Source organism: Pleuronectes platessa, chromosome 5 (genome assembly GCF_947347685.1).
Source record: "Pleuronectes platessa chromosome 5, fPlePla1.1, whole genome shotgun sequence".
Classification (NCBI taxonomy): domain Eukaryota; kingdom Metazoa; phylum Chordata; class Actinopteri; order Pleuronectiformes; family Pleuronectidae; genus Pleuronectes; species Pleuronectes platessa.
The window spans coordinates 2,592,661-2,610,974 of NC_070630.1; the positions used below are offsets into that span (position 1 = coordinate 2,592,661).

Consider the following 18,314-nt stretch of genomic DNA (forward strand, 5'->3'; position numbering starts at 1 on the left):
GATCGTGGGAGACACCCGGTTGGGGGGTGACGGGAGCTGGGCGAGGGACGGTCCGGGGACGCAGAGAAAGACACGGGTTTATCCTGCTCGTCCTCTCGGTGAAGATGCTGCAGAGTCTTCTCGGTCAGAGCATCACTTCTCTCACTGGCTGCTGGAGGGAGCGGCTGACGTCACAGGGCCGCATGGTGCCTTCACGGGACGCGCGTAACACTCGGGTTTCCCAAGTGTTTGAGTAGAAAGTGCGACCCGAGCTCTGCGTGTGCGTTACAGTGCAAATAGGACCCCAAATATCCACACCAGGGTTTGCGTGGCGCGATGCGGACAAAACGTGATATCAAGATGTTTATATAAATGATAATAACCCCGAATAAATGTCACATTATTGTTTATTTTAACAAAAATCACATGAAGATCAATTATAAGCTTCACCTTCAACGCAAAGCCATTTTATTGACATATTGCACTTTTTATGTAGCGATTCTTAAAAACACATTTACTAAGTGATTCACAAAAGACACAAATAAGTTCACAGAAAAAATAACTGGAAGAAAATAAAAATCCAGAGTTTGAGCAAGAACAACCATTAAAATAATAAAAACTAGAATTAGGTAAAAACAGGGTGATTGGGAGCCAAGAAGAGAAAGAGACCAAGACAATCACAACATAAAGAAATACAAATTAAAAGGTTGTTGAAAATGTAGAATACAACATAATATAGAAGCCGAATTTGAATATGTAAATATACAGTAAAGTAAATGAAGCAAACAGCAAGTTAAAGCTAAATATGAGCTTCAAGTGAAAGTCGAGCTGAGATATAGATTATCGCAATATTTCATCTATAGCGATATAATGAAGCTTCAATTTATTTATTGGATATAAATAAATGTGTTAGCAAAGCGACGCAGTCTAACACACAATTGCTCGACCCAGAGATTTTTTAAAGTTTTGCGGCAAAAATCTGTCTTCTAACTTAAAATTTAATTAAATAAATAGTTATTAAACAATATAGATGTTTGATGTATCACCAAAGTGAAAGATCGATGAATCTAACATGTCATTGAGTAAAGAGGATTCGTTAGCCAAGGCCCAACAGTCGCCTCAAAATTAACCAACTTGTAAATGACGCACGTATCAGTTCCCGAAACGTTATTCTTCTTATCTGTTATTCTTCTCATCAAGGTCCACGAGATATTCTCTGGGAAACCGGTGGAAAAACATCATTTTGCAAAACTAAATTCCTGCACCGACACCGAAATAACTGAGTTCTTCCCCCAAACAAACCGAATCCTTCCACCAAGTCTGCAGAATCCGCTCTTTTATCTCGCTGACAAACTCACAAACAGAGCGAGGGGACAACACAACCTCTCTGGAGACAGATAGACCAAGAGGACTCACAACGTGAGATAAATCCCGGCTTCCTGTTCAGCCTGTAGGGGGCACTCACACGAGTACCAGCTTAAGCTTTCTCATTTCCCACGACCCGTGAAGGCGTCGTGAGAGAGAAAGCCAGAGAACCAGAGGGAGAGAGAGTGAGAGAGAGAGAGAGAGAGAGGGGGGGGGGGGGGGGGGGGGTAGAGAGAAAGGCTATTGGCCGAAGACATTACGAACAGGCACTCGGGTCCACTCGCCGGGGGAGTCACGTGACGGAGGAGGATGCGGGGACTTTGCTCCGGTAGCGTCGCGGCAGATGCAATTAGGTCTGAAGGGGAAGCTGAAGGTCCCGCTGCGGGCGAGTGGCGGTCTGGATCCTGCGTGTGTCTGCGGACCTGAGGGCCTGGAACCCACCTGGAACCCACCTGGAGCTCACCTGCACCCCCCCCCCCCCCGAAAGCGCGAGGAGGAGGAGCAGGAGGAGGAGGAGGAGAAGGATCTTCCTTTTCTCGTTTAAGCCATTTCCAATTAAACACTTTTATTTGTGGGTGTGTGTCTCCGAAAGGTTCAGATCCCACAGATGATTCTTTACTTTCCAAAGCACGTGACCACGTAACCCCCCCCCCCCCCCCCCCCACACACACACACAAACACACACCTGTCCACCTGCACCAGCAACACTACACGTTAAGATGATGAGCACGATGTCACTATACACACTACAACGGAGGATGCGTGAAAGCTGAGCGCGCGTCCTGCCTTCACCCCCCCCCCAGCTGCTGCGTGACCCACCTGTGTGTGCTGCGCCTGACATCTCTGCGTCGCTGTGCCTGGATGTGAAGAGGGATCCTCCACCACTGTGCTGTCTGAGAGAGCTGTACCCGCCTCAGCTTTCCCTCTCCCTCTCTTCTCTCTCTCTCACACACACAACATACACTCACACGTTTGCCATATTCTCTCACACACACACACACACACACACACACACACCTCCGAGAGACACGCACACACACACGCGCGCGCACACACTCACAAATACCTTCTACTCCCTCTCTCCTCCTCTGTCAGTGGCGTACAGATGCAGTGCGCCCCCGGTGCCTCTTGTAGATTGTAGTCAAGGTGACATTGTGCAGCCTGTGTACGCACGCACGCGCACGCACGCACGCGCACGCACGAAAACACACACACACACACACACACAGAGCGAGAGCAGCTACCTCACACTATTTCACATCGCCATGAGAACGCACCGGTGAGCCAGGCTCCTGCTCTGGAAATACGTGGCACATCGGAGGCAGATGGATTGGGAGCTGCGGTGTGAAGCGGATTCTGCAGCAGCAGCGGAGGATGGGGGGGATGGAAGGCCTGCCACCACCTCTGCACGAGCTGCAGGGAGGAAAGGGGAGAGCAGAGCCGCACCGGTGGGGGATGGATGCACGTGCTCATTGTACGTTTTGGGCAGGAACACAGAAATCGTGTGGAGGAAGACGTGTGAGCGTCTGAGCAGCCGAGGCGGGCCACACTGCAGCAGCAGCAGCAGCAGCAGCAGCATATGGAAAAAGTGAAGTCGCCCCATAAGCAGTAAAACAACACAGGCTAGCAGCATTCTTTGACTTTTATTAGCCTGGGCCCAGAGGCAGATGTTAGTGAAATGGTTTTTAAGAGATTTGGTTCCGCAAACTCCTGTTCGGCTTTGGACACTGACCCCAAACTCGTTCAGCAGCTTGCAGTCGCCTCAAGTTATTCTGGATCTGAAAGAGACGAGCACTGTCACAGACACAGCTCAGTTTTTCCCTCTATGTAATAAGTGCAACAGTGGATGTTATTCAGAGCTGCACACTGGTCAGAGGGAGATTTTTCCAGGGATGGATTTGTTCATTTTTCAAAGTGATTGTGGGATCGTCAGTTTTCTGGGATGAGAAATGTTTGGTCGTGAATCAAAAGCACAGAAATAAAGAAGAAGAGCTTCAGCGTCAAGTCTCAAAACTCAGAGGATAAAAGAAGCTTCTTAGATTTTACCTGGTGCACAAAGAACGAGGGGGGGGGGGGGAGAGAGCTGCTTACACTTCTTCTACCTGCAGAATTCAACCCTGAACCAACTGGACCCAGTGGGTTTCTGACACTGGGTCGAATCCGACTGCAGCCAAATCAAACCAGGTAGAATCAGCTGTGGGGCTCACAAAGGTTTGGCCTCTGCTGCCACCTGCTGCCTATCTGTGGAACAGCAGTACACAGTCTTAGGTTAAACTGTTTTCTTCCTCTCTTGGATTTAACTTTAGGTATATTGTTGGTCCTTTTCTTATATAAAAAGGTCAAATATGACAGTGACTGGTATAATTTAACTTACACTCCACTTCATCCCTCACTTGCAACACTGAGGTTTTTTGCTTTTAAGGCCTATGAGACAAATTATGATTTGTGAATACGAGCTAAACAGATAAAATGTGATTGATTGAATATTTCCTCATCCTCAGTTGATACTGGCTCATTACAGATATACTGGTTTGTTTTCAGATGTCCATAAAACTGCTGTATGTTTATTACGCAGATTTCCAGTTGGGCTTGGAATCATTAAAAAGGGGGAATTCTTCAGGGTCAGTGCAGATTGGTGGAGCAGCAGCTACAGCAAACTAATAGACTCACGACTCAGGTCCAGCTGAACCAAATCACACAGACTCATAGATATCAGTCCCCTTAATAGGCCACGTTTGTTTGGTCCAGATCCGTTAATTATTCCCTTCAACATTTTGAAACAAACGTCCTATCTCGCATTGTTAAAGACAGAATGTCCTGGATTTAATTGGTTTTGTTTTGGCTCATGTCCCATCATTCCAACAAGTTTACTGTTTTCCTGGGAATGTACACGTAAACCAATGGACGGGGGGGAAAACAGAGGTAGTAACTCTTCTAATGAACACATCAATGTGCAAGTATTGTTTCAGGACAGATTTAAAGGCTGGTACGTTGTTAAAAATGTACTCTTACCGAATATTCACAGTTTTCTTTCAGCTCCGACCATGTGGCCTCACTGCAGCTTTCAGGTTTACAAATCTCAACTTGAGAAAAAATAGAAACAGATCTTGTCCATGTCCAGTGTTTTGTCAACAGCATCTACTCACAGTGCAGGTGAAGGACCCGTCCGTCCCCTCCCACTCCTCAGAACGATGGTGAAGTCGATGAAGAGGAGGAGGCCCGACCACTCTGAGAGATCGAGACGAGGCAGAGGCGACGTCCACTCTTTATTTCTGTGGTTACAAACGTCCATCATGTCGTGAAACTGATTTATGACTGAAACCAACTCGACCTGACCTGACTGCAACTGAGGACACTAGATTATAACTGTTATATCTACTACTACTAATAATACATGTATTTATATAGATACTACTTTCATACAGCTTTCCCGATTGTCTGACTCCAGATATTTTCCAAACAAAGGCAGTTATGATTATATTCTATATTATCTGGATGTCTGCAGGTTTCTAAAGTTAAATTTAATACTTTTTAAGACGACAACAAATTAAATTTAAGACCATATATCAAGTGAGACCGATATGAGGGAACATCAGAGTCCTACTTCTTTAAAATTGAATTAAAGGTAAAATAGGTGAGTAGAAAATAACCCTTTAACAAAGTAAGGACAGGGACAGGAGGTGTCCTCAGACTTTCCCAAAGCCGAGCAGAGGACAAACAGATCTGCTCTATCGTGGTCTAGTTTGTAGTTTATTAAAATGATCTTCATCACTGACAAAAAACTGCAACATGGACACATCGCAAACTACATGTGCCCAAAACTTTCGTCTTAAAAAAATAAAACTAATATTCAAACATCATCTTTTAAAAAACCCATTTTAAGGCCAAAATTCAGATGATTTAATTTGTTTTGACACAACAGAAAACCTAATTATTCAACATCTTAAAAGTGCTAATGTTCCAGTGGATATTTATTATTCAGAAGGGACCAAATCCAGCCGAATTACAAACAACGTAATAAAAACAAGTCTCCTTCACTTCTCATAAACAAATTATGAGATTTCAGTGGCTCCTGTAAAAATACACAATGAATGCAGTTGGAACTCCGTCACGTTGAAATCTTACATTTGAAAAGTTCTGTTGCCTCTGGATGAAGCACATTAGTATGTAAGTGTGAGTGTTATGGTAATTTTGGACAGATGGTGGTGGTCGGGGGGGGGGGGGGGGGGGGGTCGGCTGGGTGAAAGCTCATCATTCCCCTGCCTCTGCTGGAGCTTTATGAGCTTTCACATAAATCTACACCATTCTCTGCAAGCTGTCTTTAAAACACAGCTCTGTGCGTGTGTGTGTGTCTGTGTGTGTGTCTGCACATCATGTACATGTTTGGGAGGTGGTTTCTTCTCTTTTTTTGTCGAGTCTCATTTGCAGAAATCATCAAAAAGTTCCATCTCTCCATGTTCGTTAAGTTATAATGTAAATTCTGGATCCGCCCCCTGATCCGGAGCAACACTCAAATTGAATGAGTTCTCCTCTGACCCAAACCGCCTCCTCCTGCCAAGATTCATATCAATCCATCCAGATTTCTTTGTGCCATCTTGCTGACAAACCAACAAACACACACAACCCCCTCAGTGGTAATGAAGCTGAAAAGATAAAGAGGATGAATCTCATTCTGCCTCCAGGTAGTTTCCTTCCTTCTCTCCAGTAGGATTCTTTCACTAAGTATGAGAGAACATGTCCTTAGCAGTAAACCACAGATCGAGGTGGAAAGTGGAGGTGATAGTGGAAAGAGACCCGGACACGTTTCCATATTAAAATGATGACTTCTCCATGTCCCCTCCTGAGAGCTGCTGATGAAGAGGAGGAGGCCAGCTGCCGTCACACTCATTGTTCTACTGCAGCAGATTCATTTTGCACGGACGGACGCACATCTGGTCAGGAGCGCCGCTACGTTTGAGATATTATTCCCTGTGTTCGATGCCGACATCAGGAGGAAATATTAGAGCTGCCTTCTGGATCACATTTGCTGCGTCATAAATCTCACAGCTGTGCAGGAATCCATTAGGGAGAGAAGAGGCGATAAAGTCCTACATGTGTCATATACTGTCCACTGCAGTGCACCTATAGATGAGATCCATTCATACACATGTCCAGAGTTATCATCCTCTAATTGGTTCTGAGGGTTCAGTCCACCTGAAGCGGTAGTTTCCTCTTCCTACACTGGATGGCGCTCCTGTCCTGAGTCTCAGCAAATCATGGATCTAAATCAGAAAACTGAGCATCAGGCAGTAGAAGTTTTCATTAAAAATCCAAACCAATAAAGATCCTGGTGCTTCATAAAGACGAGGCTAAATTATCTTAAAGAGTCTTAACTCTAGAGCTGCTGCTTTTCTGAGTACTACAAAACTCTGTTAGATGGTGTATCCATGTATGTTAGTATTTAAAAATATATTACTTAAGAATCTAATTCTTAAACTGACTAACGTAAATTCTTCGTTTGTTATGTGAAAGGGTTTTTCAGTTTAATTTTTGTTCTATTTGTTACTACTACTCTACTGTTTTCTGTTTCCTGTTTTATTTTGTAGGCCCTGCTCCTAATGTGTTCTTCACTTCCTGTCTCTGTGATTGTCTGCACCAGTCCTCATGTGTTACACCTGTGTTCAATTGCCCCTCCCTTCCCTGTGTGTGCTTCCCTTTGTCCTCGTCAGGTCGTTGTCTAAGTTTGTCTAAACCGTTGTGTTCCTGTCCTGACCTCTTGTGTTTCTGAATCCTGTGTCTCCTCGGTCTTTGCACCTCTACATCCCCTGTGTAAGTCTCCTGTGTGTTTTTATTTCTTTAGTTTTTACCTTTTTGAGTATAGTGCAATCAATTTGTGTCAACGAATTTAACAGGCTTTGGTGAATTCTGTCTTTCATTAAAATTACACTTTTTGTTAAAACTCTGCATCCTGGGTCCATCTGCTTCACCATTTCCCTGACCCCCCCTTTTGTGTCTGTGTGCACATGACAGCCTCCATCAATTAAAAAACAATAACAAATAAACAAACAAATTGATAAGGAGTGAAAACAAAAGACCAAAAACATGTATTTAAGAAAGAATCATAAAATCACAATACAAATAATTCATTATCCATGTAATAACCACATTAATATCACATATAAGACACAACATGAGTCACATGGTGTTACCACAGCCTCAAAGTTTCATCCCCAAGATGTCCAACATAGTTCAAAGGGTAACAGCATAAAAAAAAATCAATTTATTGCAGAAAAGACAACAACTTCAACAACAGGCCGGCAAAATGGACAAAAGAAGGAAAACCCAACACACCAACCCACAAAGGGTCGTAGGATCTGAGAATCTTCCTTCAACCTAAACCAACATCAGAACTAAAGCTCACAGAAATAAAGCTGCGAAAACTGGATGACTGGACCCATCAGAAAAGAAAAAGAAAAGACACAACACAACAATACTCTTGCTCTAAAGGTCATGCAAACTGCTGCTGCTGCAACCGGGGATGGAGAGACAGATACTTCCTGTTTCCTCCTAAATACTTCCATCAACCAATCACAGTGCACCTGAAGAAAGAAGAAAACAGGAAACCATAAGTAGAAAGGAAATGTACAGGTGTTTTCCTCTTTATTCAAAAGTTTGGTATTTTAGTTTGAGAGCTTGACTAAAACGTTCAGATTTCGTGGTGTTTTTATTCAAAACTCTGCGCTTGCACTCACACAGCTCCTGCTGGTGCTTAGATTTGTTCTGCTTGTGCTCAAACTCTGCGCTTGCACTCAGATATTTTGCTGCTTGGACAGATTTCCTGTATTTAATAACTACACACTATGGTTTCTGTAAAACTCTCTTGTACGGATGTTCTCTGAAGTCGTCCATCTTGGTTGTGTTTGTCCCAGTGGCTCTGACCTGAGGCTTCACACCAGGTCTTCCTGCTCCTCTGTGTCTTCTGTCTGTGCTGCAGCAGCGACGTCATCATACTCAGGACAGTTGTCTAACTGATGGGGGAGAGATGAGAAAATATTAAGCCTCACTGGACTTTATTCATGAAACCTGCAAATAATCACAGTTCATTCAAGATTAGTTTGAACGTAGTTGCGCCCCCCCCTGTCCATTCGTTTGTTTGTTCATCAGCAGGATTACACAAAAAGTGATAAACTGATTTCCACGTGTCAACGCACTGTGACGTCACCCATTGGTTTGTGAGCTGCCATTTTGAAACCTCTATTTTTGACATGTTGTCCAGCGCCATCTTTGTTTTTTGAAACCAGAAGTAACCATATTTGGAGGAGAGGGGGTGGAACCTTTTACATTTTGGGGCAGATTCAGACAAATTAGATGATCCAAGAAATGTTTTATCTCTTTCTCTAACATTGTGAGATGAAAACAGTGATATGGAGTCATTCTTTTGGCCTCGCTGTCTCTCACCTCTATCATCTCCACAGCTTCATTCACTTCTGATTTCAAGCTCAGAGTTTTCTTCATCCTGGATCGAGAACAACAACAAACACAACATTTGACAAAATGAACTTCACAACACTGAAACTAGTGTTTGAAGACATTTGAAGAAGACAGTCAAAGAGCAGAGGGTGAACTGAAGGATTTGTTTTACCTCGTCCACAGAATCCAGACAAGCACTGGAACCAGCACGACCACCAGAGTGTACCTGATGGTATTCATGATTATCACTGACTTCCCTGGACAACAGACAGGAGACATTAGCAGTGTGGTTAGACTGATGACTCAGTTTGCCATCTGATGCTGTTGGTCAGTCAGTATTGTTCATGTGCAATATGATGGGCTTGATATACAGCTGTGACACATCTGTAAATCCTGAGTATTGATGGTTTAAGGTTCTGGTGCGATGAAAGGGGGGGGGGGTGAAGGCTGTGAAAGTCAGAGTGTTAAAATCACCTGCTCCAACAGTCAGATGTAAGGTGGTGTTACTACGTCCTTGTGTGTTCTGAGCCTCACACTGATACTTTCCACCATGTTCAGCTGTGATATCAGTGATGGTGACGTTTTGTCCTGATGCTGTTGGTGAGTCCTCGTCCTCCTTGTACCAGGTGTAGTTAGCTGCTGGGTTAGCATCACTGCTGCAGGTTAGAGTCACTGAGCTGCCCTCCATGATCTCACCAGAGGGACTCACTGACACAGAGGGAGGCTTTGGAGCGTCTGTATGTGTGAAAACAGAATGATGATAACAGATGACAGACATTGTGTTTAACATTTGGGGACATATATGATATGATGTGTTAAAGTCAAAGGTTCTCAGGTGAGTCGAGTCACTGAGTAACAACAGCAAAGTTGTTAAACTGACACAGGTAAATACTTCTTGTTGTTAAGTGAGAGTTTTCTCAATGACTTCCTGTTGCACTACTGTTTCCAGACTCCCCTGAATGTCCACAGATTTCCAATCCATAGTCCAGTTTGTAACGTGGACTTGAACGTGACATATTATGACCCTTTTCCACAATTAGACAATTAGTTTCTACCAAATAAAATGTGTGATGAGCCCTGTTCAGAGAGGCCTGTTTGTGGGCGTGTCTCTTAAAATGTCAATGAGCCACTGCTCCCCCTGTTGGGAGGTGTGTGTGTTATGTGTGCATAGTCCCAGGGTTTTGTTTTCACCACTGTCTGCTGAGAGATGTTTGCTCGTCACATGAATGTGCACGGTGAAGGAAATATCTTTCAAGTTTACTGATGATGGTGAAAACTTTATGGATGTTTTAACAGACGCTGGGTGGATTCCTCTTTGTGCTGCTAATGGTCTGACTTTGAATATTTATGGGGCTGAAGTAAAACGACCCATATCTGCACATTTAAAATGTAAAGGACAAAGAAGGTGACAGATTCAATATCTCTTCACTTTATATCCTGTGTTCACTCACATGTCACAGTAATAAAGATGTTTGCTGAATTCCTTCCCAGCTCGTTCTCAGCTGTGCAGTAATACTCTCCAGAGTCTGACGACCGTATGGAGCTGAGGACAAATTGTGTCTCTTCACTGAGACGTTAAACTTGTTTATCTCCACTTCTCTTGTACCAGGTGTATTTAGCTGCTGGGTTAGCATCACTGCTGCAGGTCAGAGTCACTGAGCTGCCCTCCATGATCTCACCAGAGGGACTCACTGACACAGAGGGAGGCTTTGGAGCGTCTGAAGGATAGTCTATATTAACACACAGGATGAGAATACAATCAAAACACTCTCTTTATTATTTGTTAAAAGTTTATATTTAAATTATTTCCACATTATTGTAGCTTCATGAGGAGGAGTAAACTCACACAATGTAGGAGATTAAAGTGTCGGAACTGAAAGTATTTTTTTCGTCCAACAGGTTTATTGTTATTGTACCAAACGTAGGAAAGATGATCAGGGAGCTGACACCTGCTGTGACAGGTCATCTCTGTCCAGGTAGAAGATGGATTGGCTGTTGATCTCCTCACATGTACCTGGAGCTGAGGGTCTGTGAACAAACATGTGATTTTATTTCAACATACACACTAACATTTCAAACTGACTCTCATGAAAATAGTACCTGTGACATTCAGAGTGACTCCAGCTGAACCAGTTAAACTCCCAGTAGGTTGGTTTGTTGTGAACATGAACTTGTACACAGCTGAGTCGCTCTCTCTCAGGTTAGAGATTTTCAGGGTGCACTTGTTGTTTCCACAGAGATTCTCCACACGACCTGAATACTCCAGATCAGTATTTAGATCAACGTGAATCCCATTACTCTCTTGAATGAACCAGAAAGTTTTCTGAACTGTAGTAACACGGCCATTCAACCAGGATGAGTATGTGTAGCTACAGTTAATGTCCACTGTTGATCCTCTGAAGGCACAGATCTCAGTAGAAGTGTAACTCACACCCCAGCCATTCTGACTCAACACTGTAACACAGAGCACATCAGAGAATCAGAAGATAAACTAATACATTTATAAAACTAACTCCATGTATTTTCTCTGGTGAATCACCAGTTGGCAGGTTTTTATTTTAAGATGATGACGATGCCAAGATGAGGAAACTTTCAGTTCACATAAAACACAGTGAAGTTCCCTTTAGACTTCAGTGTGAGGGAGAAACACACTGTTGGAGGTGAGGAACATGAGGGACCTTGTATAAGTTCCTCTTATAATGGAGCAAACTGAACAATATGGAGGAAATGATCTGTGTCTTCTATGCAGAGTCGACCAAAGATGGACGACATGTCTCCACTTCCTCCCACTCTCCAGAAATGAAGCCAAAATATCCTGGATACCAAAGCTGCCATCTTTCACATTTGGAACCACAGTCTGCACAGTAGTGATCCGGAGATGGCGCCACAGTATCAAGGTCCCGCCCATACATGAGCTCGACCAATCCTGAGTCAGCCTCAGTTGTCAATAATGAAGTTTAATCTAATTTTCATTTCTTCAAATAACAAATTAAAACCAAACTTATGAGAAACATGAACAATAGAGTGAGATAAGAACAAACTAAATGACAGAAACCATCTTTGAGAGAAATTTATTTAACTTTTTAGATTTGTCCATGTCCATCGAACTAACATGGAGGAGACAGGATGTATGTTCTATACTGCAGCCAGCCACCAGGGGGCGATCAAGATGCTTTGGCTTCACTTCTGGGGAGCAGTCATGTCTTCCATCTATATTTACACAAGCAGAATACTAGTACTAGTACTACACTAGTTTGTCAGTACTGACAGTAGTATTCCAAGAGTTCAATATGCCCTTGCAGAAAAAAGTAATTAAAGACACATGAAGTTATGGTACAATGCCTTATCTCAAATACTCCAGCAGATGGTGCTGTTAGTGAAATACTGTAGATTAAACTCACACATTGAAGGAGAGCGGAAATCCTCGAGTCCTTTAACAGCACAGGAAACTGTGTCTGTATAAGAAAAATAACCTGAAGAAGTTGCTCCTTCCTTCCTCATCTTCCGTTGATTCGTGTACCAGACGTAGTTCAGATGATCAGGAAGACGACAACTGCTCTGACACCTGAGCTTTGCATCGTTATAATATTCAAACTGCATTGATGTGCTCACCATCAATGTAAATATAAATATAAATATGGAACTATATAATATAATATAAAAGTGCACAGACACACACAAGTGAACCAAACAAGATGTAGGAAATAAATGAATGAATGTTCAGATGTAAATGTAACCTGTGACAGACAGAGTGACTCCAGCCGAACCCGTTAAACTCCCAGTAGGTTGGTTTGTTGTGAACCTGAACTTGTACACAGCTGAGTCGCTCTCTCTCAGGTTAGAGATTCTCAGAGTGCACTTGTTGTTTCCACAGAGATTCTCCACACGACCTGAATACTCTGGATCAGTCCTTAGATCAACATGAATCCCATTACTCTCTTTAATGAACCAGAAAGTTTCCTGAACTGTAGTATTAAGGTTATTAACTGTGGATGGGTATGTGTAGGTACAGTTAATGTCCACTGTTGATCCTCTGACGGCACAGATCTCAGTAGAAGTATAACTCACATCCCAGCCATTCTCACACTGTACCACTGTAACACAGAGAATCAGATTCATAACACACCAGAGAACACTTAGTTTACTTTTTACTTTCTGTAGAAAAGAAACACATTTCCATGAGCAGCATTCTATAGCATTTCAACTAATGACTCCACAAACTGATGACAAGTCCTGCATGGAGCGGAGAAGAACTCAGTCATGATGATAATAATCATAATCATAAACATAATAAGAATAATATGTTTCAGACTCTGTAATATTTTGAGCTCTAGACGATAGAAACGTCTAAACAAAGATACAAAATAATACTGATGATAATTCCTTCATATATTTTCTTTCTGCATCACTTTAAAGGTTGTGATCTGAAAATTAATGAATGGTTCATTTATATTTTTTACTTTCTTTCTCAAACTCACTTCAGGTGAATCAGAAGTCTGAGTGTAAAATAGAGTGACAACATGAATGTAGAGGTACAGTACCTGTCACAGTGAGAAGAAGGACAACAAATCCACTGGCTGCTGCAGTTACACTCATAGTAGCTGCTGCTCTCGTCTGTGACTTCAAACAAGAAAAACCTCCACAGATAAATAATGTGCACAAGATGAAACTCAGTCACATCACAGACACGTCTACCTACAACACAGAAGAGTCTGAGAAGAAAGACAGATTCTGTAAGAGAAAGATACGTTTAACATGTTGAACACCCCCACCTTCCTTCCTCTTTCCACTTACATGCATGCTGAGCCTGAAGGTGTTATATTAAACCTAAAACAAAGAAGTAACATGTGCTTTGTACAAACTGTGAATTTCTTTATTTAACAGAGTGTTAGAAATGCCTTCAGTGGCTGTTCACACCAAACCTGTGTTGGGCCAGAGCCCAGCGGGGGGCCCCCAGACACTGGAGCCAAGAGGAACAAAGGGTTGTTAAACTTTGGGCGGGAAAACATCCTCCTGCAGGCTCAAGAATCTCCCCCTGGTGGTGGAGAAATGTCCTGGGGTTTTCCCAGAAACCCCTGCTCAGTTCCAAGCCCCGCCCACTCAGATCCATTTCTGACACTCAATTGGCTTAAAGCCAGCATCCTCCTATGACCAACTCCTCAAGGAGGAGGACCTCTCAGGTAGAACAAAACCACTGAGACATCAATAATCGCAGCCATTTTACCCTGCTCTGAAGACAACACCAGGCCCCTTTGGGGCCTCCCAGCTGATTTAGTTGCTAAAGGGGGCAACCAGAGTTATTTTCTTTCATTTCTTTCATTGTCTTTTATCTCAGTCGACGTTTTTATTTTCAAAAGGACTTTTGCTCTTTTAACTTGAAAAGACCAAACAGGAAATTGCACGCGGAACAATCTCAGACTGTTTCACTTTCCCCACGGACTTTATTTTTCTTTTCCCAACGATCTACAAACGGCTTCCACAGCCGTCCCCTGCAGAAGCGCGAGATTCATTCCGCTGAGGAGCACGAGCTCCACATCCCTGAAGAAGGACGACGTTCATCCCGTCGAGGCAGCACGAGAAAATCCGCTGCTTGTCCGGTCCAGCGGCCGAAGACCGCTTGAGAGACCACGTGATTCACTGGCCCGACGCGCACGCACACCGCGAGGGTGGTACAGTAAGAGGCTTTATTGTCTGGGCAGATGTTAATCTAATACTTAGCGTATTTGTTTTAATACTTGAATGTATTTGTTTTGTATGAGACCGCCGAGTCTCTAATGTTTAGCGGCGATTCGCCACTTCCGGTTTCCGGTTACGGCCTTGTGCCACAGTTTTTAAGCGCCGTGAGCAGCGTCTCCAGCTCATTGTGACCGTTTGAACAACTTTAAAGAGACTTTACCGGTCAAACCTCAGCACACAACGCCACTTGGGTGCTGAGTGGTAAAGTAAATGTAACTTGTCTCTGACGGTGCTTTTAAGAGCTTTGCTCTCTCCTTGTATGCTCTCTCTCTCTCTCTCTCTCCTTCTAAACCGACCTATACACACATCCGATCTGTATTTAGAATACAGTTCATGTAACATAGTTAAATCTATATTCAGAGAGGCTGGACACATCTGGAAGCCATGTGGCCGAACGCCAAAGCAGAGACAAAGAATTCTCTTTGTCTGAAAATCCCTTGGTGTAATTCATGTGACGACCACCAGTGTGAGCTCCGGCCACATGGTGTCATTAACATAGACTCCATTTTGAATAACGCAAGTTAAACCACCATTTTGAATCTAGTATTGCCACGCCTCCTCTCTCCCTCTCCTCCCATTCTGGCTCTAAATTCATAACGGCTCCGCCATCTTGTTTGTAGTCAATCCGCCATTTTGAGAGTTTTTAGGCCTTGATTCCACGAATCATGATCGGCCGCCATCTTAGATGTGACGTCACCAAGTGACTGCGTCATCGCCACGCCCCCTTCTTTTTCTCTCTTTCTCTCTCTCGCTCTCTCACACACACACACACACACACACACACAGAGACACATTGATAGACACAGACAGATACACACACACAGATACACATAGAGGAATACATGTGTTTTTCTAAATTGTGATAAGCGGCTGCTGTTGTTATCTTTGAAATATGGGAGTTTGTTAAAATGATGAATCATTAAATAACACTAACTTTATTTCACATGCATACACATAGACACACACACACAGAGAGACACTTTGACACAGACACACACACACACCGAGACAGACATACATAGGTAGACCGCCGGTTTTACATGTATTTTCTGAATTGTGATAAGTGCTGCTGCTGTGTTTATCTTTGAAATATCGGAGCTTGTTAAAATGATGAATCATTGAATAACATTATAACTTTATTTCCCCTTTTTAATAAATGCTTTTGTAATTAAAGTATCTGTAGTCTGTGATTATTTGTGCATATGTATGTGATTGCAGCTGGATTATGATTGCCTGTGCTCGAACTTAGAAGCCTTCACTGTTAATTAAATAATTATTAATATTAAATATTGAGATTATTGATTTGACATTTATCATTATGAGACTGATATTTATAGATTGACTCGTTGGTCCCTGTAACCAGGGTGGTGCCCCGTGACAATAAGCAATGATTACAGATTTGTATTATTCTTAATTGATAATTTTATTGTTTTCATTAATTATTTTAACTATTATTAATGGATAACCGTATCATTTCTAATTAAATGTGTTACATTTCTTAATTAATAGCTTTATCATTTTTGATTATTTTTAAGAAATAATTGTTATTTTAATAATCATATTTCATGATTATTAATAATTAGCCAACGTCAATTCTACTCCTACTATTGCACAACACCTGTATCACCATCAACTGAACATGTAAGTAGGGCTGAACCGGCCTGCCTGTTCAACGCTGGCTTCCTTCCTCTTTACATCATTAACATGCATGAACGGACAAACACCAGAAATTTAATTCCTTGAGACTGGACTTAAAAATCATGTTGAATTATTCTTTCTTAATCTCATGTTAGAAGTCAGTTCCTGTTTATTTACAGCTCCAGTCCATGTGAAGACTGGATCATAACAACAAATCTTAAAAGGTCATAATTATGCAAACTTACATTAGTTTAATGTTCTCTACTTATTTCTCACGAGGATTCGACTCATGTGAGTCAAACTTGTTTTGTCTGATACACGTGTAAAGCTGTTCACTTGTGTAGACTGGACTTCATGAGCTCATGCACAGGTGCACGTGAGCAGCAGAGTGACACAGGAACCATCGACTGTTGGGTCAGATGGGCGGAGCCTCCCACTGTGCTCTGGTTGTGCGTTAACGTGGAGTCGGAATAATCAGAAGAATTAGTTCCTGACTGTGAAATTCATATGAACTCCTCCTCAACTCTGGAGCTGATTGTTCTGATTAGTCTGATTCTACATTAAAGCACAAGCAGAACGTGGAGAGAGAACGTTTCTGTTTAAAAACACAGTTATATGGATGAAGCCAAAGTAAACACAACTATTCAGTCAAATCAGACGAGTTGGTTTAACTTTGAGAGTTAACTTTACTTACCGTTTTAAAATTGGTCGAATCTGCCAAAATTAGATAAATTCAGTTTTTTAAACTAATTTAATAAGTACATATGAAGAAAATTAATTTAATCACCTTTTTCAAGTTGGATCAACTTTGTTGTCTGGGTGTATTGTGAAAACTAAAATTCAAAGTGTCACACATGCACAATGTCCCATGGCTGCTTTCTCATCAGTTAATAAAATCAGTCAGACAAATATGAAATCAGTTTTATTTAGAAAGTGAATTAAAAAGTATTATAGACTGTTACTGTTCTTACAGTTGTGCTGTAACTTACAAAATAAGGATTTCCATTACAACAGTGAGTCTATGACAGTGGTCAGTGCTCTACACACTGATTGGACATTCATTCAGTTTAGACTTGTGTCCTGCACCTAAAGCTTAAAAGGACAAACTCTGATTATTACCTTTACTGTATCAAGGTGGCCCCGCCTGGCCCCACCTGGCCCCCCTAAGCAGCTCCACTGCACTGAGGTAATTACTCCGCAGTTCAACAAGTCACTTTGTTTCTCTGATGTTTTCTCATCATCACATTTAGAAATGAACTTTATAAAAACCTGCTGAATTCATATTCATGTTCCTGGATGAAGGGGGCGTGGCTTCTTCTGCAGCAAAGAAGTTAAAAAACTGCGTTATGTTGTAATCTGTGGGAGGAACTCTTCTGTCTGCATGAGTGTGTGTGTGTGTTTGTGTGTGGATGTGTTTGTTTGTGTGTGTGTGTGTGTGTGTGTGTGTGTGTGTGTGTGTGTGTGTGTGTGTGTGTGTGTGTGTGTGTGTGTGTGTGTGTGTGTGCATGTGTGTGTGTGTTGGTCTCTGTCCCTCTTCACACAAACTGATAACCACATGTATTTAGTTATTAATCGATGATGTCTGATCATGACTCCGGATGGTTCTCTCACTTTAACCCTGATGTCCTGACTGTGTCACGTCACGTCTCGTGTTGTGTCGCAGGTTTAAACGTGTGTCTCATGAACTCTAAAGCAAATCAAACCAACACAAAGTAAACGTCAGTCCTGGAGGTGTCCTGATAACTTGTGATCAGTGCTGGTGTTTAATGTTAAAGTGTAAAGTGAGCGCAGGTCAGAAGAGGAGTGAGGAGGAAGCTGACTCCGACAGAGACTCTGACACAGACCGGATCTTTAACGAGTGTCTGTCCTGGAGCAGCGCTGTTAGAATTATTCAGAGTCCGAGTCGTGATGTTTCTAAGAACGAAGAAATGTCCACAGCTGCAATGCTCAGCTCTGTGCAGGAGACGTGGAGGGAGGGAGGGAACAGAGACTAGTCTAATCTCTCCACCTGATATTTAGATTTTTTATTATATTACAATATATCTGTTTGGGATATAATATTACAGGGATATCATTTTACTGTATTTTAAAAAGGGCACTTTCTCTCGAGGAAGGAAAAGGATAGTGGCTCAAATTCCCCTGTGATG

At 42.4% G+C, this 18,314-nt stretch overlaps 1 protein-coding gene across 2 annotated transcripts; it reads right to left on the reverse strand.

Moving 5' to 3' along the window:
* Positions 1-7,404: 7,404 nt before the first annotated feature.
* Positions 7,405-10,652, reverse strand: LOC128440013 (B-cell receptor CD22). 2 transcript variants are annotated; one of them, XM_053422581.1, is made up of 7 exons: positions 10,640-10,652; positions 10,245-10,523; positions 9,268-9,528; positions 8,966-9,050; positions 8,782-8,839; positions 8,263-8,351; positions 7,405-7,922 (listed from the first exon to the last, which is right to left on the reverse strand). In XM_053422581.1, exons 3-6 carry the CDS (start codon positions 9,479-9,481, stop codon positions 8,271-8,273), a joined length of 438 nt encoding a protein of 145 aa, XP_053278556.1. In that variant the 5' UTR covers positions 9,482-9,528; positions 10,245-10,523; positions 10,640-10,652; the 3' UTR covers positions 7,405-7,922; positions 8,263-8,270. The 2 variants fall into 2 exon arrangements, with proteins under 2 accessions (XP_053278556.1, XP_053278555.1); XM_053422580.1 differs by having other exon boundaries at positions 9,268-10,523.
* Positions 10,653-18,314: the final 7,662 nt, after the last annotated feature.

What these genes read in the sequence shown, in the direction of transcription:
- LOC128440013 (XM_053422580.1), bottom strand. Translation starts at nt 9,583, where the DNA reads ATGTTAAACACAATGTCTGTCATCTGTTATCATCATTCTGTTTTCACA. An exon ending in GTCTGGATTCTGTGGACGAG is followed by an intron (nt 8,840 to 8,965) that starts GTAAAACAAATC and finishes TTCTCGATCCAG; the next exon opens with GATGAAGAAAACTCTGAGCT. An exon ending in AAGCTGTGGAGATGATAGAG is followed by an intron (nt 8,352 to 8,781) that starts GTGAGAGACAGC and finishes CTCCCCCATCAG; the next exon opens with TTAGACAACTGTCCTGAGTA.